General features: G+C 37.7%; 1 protein-coding gene across 1 annotated transcript; it reads right to left on the bottom strand.

Moving 5' to 3' along the window:
• Positions 1-1,988: 1,988 nt before the first annotated feature.
• LOC134799769 (uncharacterized) lies at positions 1,989-5,471 on the bottom strand. Its single transcript, XM_063772180.1, has 5 exons — positions 5,357-5,471; positions 4,103-4,133; positions 3,440-3,466; positions 2,576-2,659; positions 1,989-2,121 (listed from the first exon to the last, which is right to left on the bottom strand). Exons 1-5 carry the CDS (start codon positions 5,462-5,464, stop codon positions 2,117-2,119), a joined length of 255 nt encoding a protein of 84 aa, XP_063628250.1. The 5' UTR covers positions 5,465-5,471; the 3' UTR covers positions 1,989-2,116.
• Between the last annotated feature and the right edge of the window lie 1,475 nt (positions 5,472-6,946).

Below are 6,946 nucleotides of genomic sequence, written 5' to 3'. Positions count from 1 at the left end.
TGTAGGTACTTTTTTTTTTCTTTTCAGTCATCGCCTTCCGCCTGATAAGTACTTTAATTTTCAGATGATAGTTTAGACGCTATTGTGAATAAAAAAAGTCGTCAGCCGGTTGTATCGCGGTGGAAATACCGTCAGCTGGTCACATGAACTTGTAAAAAAAATTGATTGGTGATTGGTGATTGATGATTTTCACTTCATTTTGCATGTAACAATCAGTGTTACATGCAAAATGAATTAAAGATCGCTTCTTTAAGGTTAAAGTCGTATCAAAATCTTAACAACTTGTCAAATTTGAATTTGGCTCCTGATAAGCGCCAAAAACATAACCCTTTACTGCGCAGTCGTGTTAAAATAATGTTCACGACCCAAAAATAACGTTTCAGTTCAGTCACATAAATCTAGCGTTGATAATTATAGTTATTACTTTACCCACGATTGTTTTCTAATCGGATGCTTGCCAAAATCCCTTTTAAAATGTGACAAGCGGTGCTGGCGAGTGCTTTACTAAATGTCATGTCAATTTCGGGATCCATTTAGAAACAAAAACAGGAAGGTTTAAATACAAGAAACTGTTTTAGTGACCAGAGTCTGTTTTAGACTCCAAACAGGGAGATAATATGATTTAAGGAATCTGTTTAAAACAAAATTGATGAAAATTGGTGGTGAGCAAATTGGTGATTGATTGGGATTAGGATTGTAGAATGAGTTTTCAAGAGTTGTTGATTAAAAAAGATAAAAATTATCACCTCAAAACCACTCTCAATTATTGAGACTCAATAATATGTATGAAGTAGGCCAATTAGGAAGGTAGGTCAATTGCAAACTTTTTCGTAAGTTCCCATGTTTTTATAAAATATGAAGATATAGTTAAAATAATGGCCGCAACTTAACGGTATTCTGTATTTCTCTAAGATTCCCACGTTACAGGCTCAGCCTAGTGTGGGGATCACTGTACTGCCCCTCTTTGAATGCTAATTTCTTGAAATAAATATTTATTTGAGTTACAATTTAAGCTCTCCGAATGGCAGGCAGAACTCTTAAGCTATACCCACTTATAAAACATTAAATTAAATACCTTTACGTACTCTCGCTATTACAGATGTATTTCGAAATATGACTGTAATATTATATTTGGCCGCAAGCAAATCCTTGTGTAATAAATGTGACAGTTCGATATAAAATTTGCTGTAATGAGATTAAATACGGCACGCGTTACACGTGTAGGTATCATTTGTAGCAATCAATCTCCAGACAGTCGTCACCCAGATAATAAGTATTCCAGCAAAATTTTCAGCCCTCCCGATGCGATAAATACCGATAACTCCTTGGGACCGCAATTTTAATGACACGTGTAGATATTTCCATTGAAAATTGATATCTATGAATAAACGAAAATCATCTCAGCTCGTGTACACCTACGTAAACATTGCTGTGCAATTATGTGCAGGCGTTCAAAATAATTTTATTTTTTACTTTTGCGTAGGTAGATAAGTACGTACAGTCTCGATGGTATTAACATCTATCTATTAACATTTTAATCCCTTGTCATAAGAAAAACGATCTCTTATCGTTTTTCTCTATAAATGTGACGCTCTACGGGCAAACGTACCTTATGGCGGCTGTCGCGCTTACGTCGCATATACCGCAATAGTACCTATTGGAGCGGCGTTAATAATAGCGAAAGCGCCAACCGCCGTAAGGTACCTTTACCCGTGGGACGTCACAAATGATTTCCAAGTGCCCAAAAAAGTGATTTTTAACAGTCATTAAGAGCAAAATTTGTAAAATATGGCCGTGGGTGAGTGTCTAGTAAGACTGACTTCGTTAATATAATTATGTGTTTCTCATTTATCGCGGGATAACGAAAAAGTGTCACACAAGTGTAAATATTTAAAGTCGTATACTTTAGGCAGCAGCAGCAGGCACAAGTATATTGTAAGTAGGTTCCACATGAGTAAAAAAAACCGGAATAAAACAGCGTAAGATACCTATTGTTAGATTTATTGTAAAATCACACCGAACTGAATTAAGATTAGGTACTTAATAATACGTATTTCGAGTGATGTAGAGTTACGTAGATATTTTCTGGACTGCTCTTGTTTCATGGTTATTACAATCAGCCTGCAACAAAAAACAATATTTAAATACCTACATACATACAAACATACGGGTCAAACTGAGAACCTCCTTTTTAAGGAGGCGGTTAAAAACTTATGTAAGTTCCAAGCTAAAGAGTCCAGCCTTTTTTGAATATCGTTCGAGAAATTGGGCGCCACGAGTTAGTTTACAAATAATATATTTAAAACGTAAGAAGAAAAAATCTTTCTGAATCCACTCAGCAAGTCAGCAAAAGAACTTATTGGTATATTCTCCCAGATATATTAAATAAATTACCTAAGGAATTAGTACATACTCGTACATACTCGTATATTAGAAAATATAAAACCATTTTTTTAGCGCACAGAAGATGGCTAATGGCTCCGGGAAATGGCTAACGATTCATAGAGCAGCGTTACCTGTCTAGTTAGTTTCCTATGCTATCCTTGAACATACGAAAGAATTTAATAATTAGTACCTGAGCCACCAGCACCGGCGCCCGCTCCTGCGTTGCCTCCTACCCCGGCGCCATAACTGAAACCTGCTCCGCCACTAGCTCCTGCTGTTGATCAAACAAAAAAAGTTAAAAAAACTGGTTACACACTCGTATAATTATACGAGTGGTGAGAATGTTGTTGTTGTTGTCCTATGGTACCCCAGAGGTGCAAAGGGCCTTCACAAGCTCGCGCCACGCCTTCCTATTATCTTCAGCGTCCCTTCTGGCCGCTCTCCAGCTCAACCCGACCGCTCGTAGTTCATTTGTGACGGACCGCTGCCAAGAGTGTACAGGGCGCCCGAGGCCACGGCTTCCGTCCGGTGATTTCCAACCGAAAGCGATAGTTGCGTTATTAGTTTCCCCTCTTCGAATAGTATGTCCTATCCATCTCCATTTCCGTGTCGCGATTTCTTCGCCAATGGGTGTTTGCCGGCATATACGCCATAGGTCTTCGTTACGGATAGTTTTTGGTCAGAAAACACGAAGGATCGACCTGAGGGACTTGTTGACGAAGACTTGAAGTTCAGAATGAATGAGTAGTAGAGTATGAGTAATACGTAAACGATGAAAAAGCAGTACACACGCTATTCGACTCGCCAGTAGCAGTAGTGTGCAGGTAAAACTGCAATGGTCAGAGCGTTTTCACATTTTTTGATCCAAAATGTTGGATAGAAGTAATATGTATATAAAATAATTATATTAAGTTATCATTTATGAAATGAGACGTATAGAAGGAAAATCAGTAATATCCACAGTAGAAAAGTGGTTTGTTACTAATATGACTTACCTATGAAACATAGGCTACGTTGTTGTAAGTAAAAAGTTATAAAAAAAGTTATTACAAACCTCCTGCATTTCCACCAGTACCGGCACCTGCAGTAGAAATTATGGATTGTATTATTGCTTTCTGGTACCTAAGTACTTGAATTGAACTAATTAGTTGTTTTAGAGTCTGTTCGGAAAGAGAAGAGTCGTGGAATGTATTGGGCCCCATACATTCCACGACTATTCTCTTTCCGCACACACTCTAACTGCCCCTTTATAATTGTACCTACTAATGCTGGAAAAAATTGATAAATAAAAAAACATTATTGTCTAGTGCCGATTCAGTTTCAGAAGTCACATTGGCTAATTATGTAAATGTATTTAGTAGGGATCTATTGGAAAAAAGACGCATGAAAAATCATCAGAAACACGAAATGTCATACAACTATCCCTTTATAAAACAAAGTCCCCCGCCGCGTCTGTCTGTATGTAAGTATGTATGAATTTATGTTCGCGATAAACTCAAAAACGACTGAACGGATTTTCATGCGGATTTCACCTATCAATAGAGTGATTCCTGAGGATAGTGTATAATTTTTTAAGATTTTGTGTGACCCGTACGAAGCCGGGGCGGGTCGCTAGTAATAAATATGAAAATGGATTAGTTTTTGTATTGCAATGTTTTGCACTAACTTGAGCTATTGTAAGTGTATGCGTAATATTGAATACCGTCGCCGAACTGACCTGAAGATGATGACTGCGGTGCTTGTTGGCTCTGGAACAGAAAAAAGTAAAATAAATGTTTTCGTCCTTGTTCTCTTTAGATCTTTCCTATCCTTACATGTCGGTGGATCAAAGCTTAACGAACCAACGGGGCGATTTTTGAATTTCGATCGCTCGATTTCGTCACTAGAAAATCGGTGGAAAATAGTTAGCAAATTTTTGAAATACGAGCGACAGAAATTGGGAATCGAGTGGTATTGACCACTCGTTTTCAATTATATTAGTAGAATTTAAATGCCGGGTACTGGAGATATTATTGAACGAAATAGAGGCCCCCAGAGGGGCAATTTTAGAATTTCGGTCGCTCGATATCGTCACCCACTAAAATCGATGGAAAACGGCGAAATGCAAATTTTTGAAATACGAGCAATAGAAATTAGGAATCTAGTGGTAATTACAACTCGTTTTCAATTCGATTAGTAGAATTTAAATGCCTACTAGTGGAGATATTATTGAACGAAATACACGAAATCGAGCGATCGAAATTCAAAAATCAGACCCAGTCCTATTCTTTTAAATAATAGGTATTCGATGGGCAATCGACTCCAGCACCTAACAGATAAGTAAGATAAGACCTACACGTTAACAGTTTCTACCAGCTGCAAAACGTAGTTCAAGACCAAAAAAAGTAAAAAATGTTGCCACTTTTTTACTAGCGCGTATTTATGTACAAATAAGTAAATAAAAGTACTTTATTAAATAGTAGGAGTAAAATTACTAATGAATAAATTATCTTAGCGTGATTATTTATCAAAAGGAATTTACTATTTTACAAACAAATTATTGCAGTGGCAACATTGTCTTACTTTTTTTGGTCTTCAATTACGTTTTGCAGTTATAATATATTCGCAAAACGAAACAACACTCTAGAAGTTAAGTGTTTGGTAATTAGAGTACGACCGATGCGACCCTATAGGTAACAATAGTCGTAGAACAGCGATAATATCCAGGCGGCTTAGCACGGTCGCGTTTTTATCCCTTGTCACCATGCCTGTCACGTTCTAACAAGTATGTAAGTGCGAAAGGGACGCGCATAGTGATAGTCGATAAAAATGGAACCGTGCTGAGCCCGCTGGTCTTTTATTCAGGTTTTTTGTTCCAGGTCTTTTTTGTTGTATCTTTTGTCGTGGTACATCTTTTGTATTGCATTTTTGATATGTTTATGTGACTGTTTGGTTTTCTAAATAAATAAATAAAAATATATTTGAAACTTACTCCGCCAATCAGCAGCACAGCGACGAACAGCACCAAGAAAGACTTGAACATGTCGACAGTTAGCTTGTCAGTTTGAATTGACACAAGGATCGACGCACGCGTCCACATTTTATACCACCCGTAGGGCTATTCCCAACTCAGCCGGCGTGGGCCTTATTACAATCGTAAAGAATTCATTTTCTATTAAACGATTAAAAATACTGAGAATGACGACGGTGATGATGGGTGTTTAATAGTCGCACAATTTTACGCTTACTTGCGTTTAAATTGTTGTTTACTATTTTTAAGGTCTCGGAATTTTGATAATAATGAGATGATTTTGGAATACGTTTAAATGAAATGGTATACTTACCTAAACACCGACCATGTGCGTGTAGATGGAGCCTCCTGAGGGTTCCGTCCGTCATAGAATTTTTGAAGTTGTTTACAGGATTTACAGGGTACTACAATAGTTGTAAATGTTATAATTATAATACAATACAAGTGCGGGAAGTAGTGAAATTCGCAATGAGCACGTTCCGTGCATGTCGAAAGTTTAAAGGGCCATATATACGTAGTGTAATGTAAAACGTTGTACGATAGGTACGCGTGACCTGCCAATAGGTAATTGGCAACTCGTGTCGATTTATCGCCACTCGTTGCGAATTTCCTACTTTCCGCACTTGTACTTATCGTAAATAACTATTAACCGACTGCAAAAATAAAACCTAGAAGCTATTAAAATGCTAAGGTACTCCGTTCCCCTTCATCTCTCAGTTTTACGAGTCAAATCCTTCATAATTTCAGGATTTTCTTCACAGCACAGAACTTGGCACCCATATAGATCTCAATTCTTTTGTCGGGGAGTCAACAACGACACACAATCTTAATATTGAACTTGGCTCTCATTTCACAATTGTGTTTTTGATGGGATTTTTTTATGCTACAACCTTGAAGATCGCTCGCTCCTGGTGCCTGCGAACTGAAGCGAAATTCTCCGTGAGATGAGTCAATCAAAATCGTGTCAAAACCACAACAAATTCTTAAATTAGAAGAGATCTCGTTTTCCCGCGTTTTCTGTCGGTAATTTTCTTTGGGTATAACAATTCCCCCATACAACCATTTCCAGTCGCCGTTACGACGCGGTGTTGACACATCTTGTGTCGACACCGTCTGTTTCGGTCACAATTCCAGTCGCAGAGTCGTCGCCGTGTCGACACAGTTACCAGAAATGGGGAAGGGTCGACACATGACACAAACTGACATAAAGTGTGGTCGCCGTGTGCACACATTGTTTCGGGTTTGCGACTACTTTATGCCAAAATCATTCGTTCATTCGTTCATTTTGTTCCTGTCAAATGGAAACTGTCAGATGGAAAAATACTTAAATAAAAATAAGTGACATTAATACGCCATCTCTAAAACGGATTACAAGACGTAATTATATATTGTTTGCATTTATATTACAATAGGACTTAAATTATTATGGGGAATTAAACTGCTCGAGTGATTTGATAAACTAAGTGTAATATAATCAACGCGCCACCACATTGTTTTAGTTTAGCCGGAAATGAAATTGTTTACTTCTCAGTGCCTGTGTTCATAACTATA

Source organism: Cydia splendana, chromosome 19 (genome assembly GCF_910591565.1).
Source record: "Cydia splendana chromosome 19, ilCydSple1.2, whole genome shotgun sequence".
NCBI lineage: Eukaryota > Metazoa > Arthropoda > Insecta > Lepidoptera > Tortricidae > Cydia > Cydia splendana.
The sequence above is the reverse complement of the archived record's forward strand: the minus strand, read 5'-3'. Positions and strand labels throughout refer to the sequence as shown.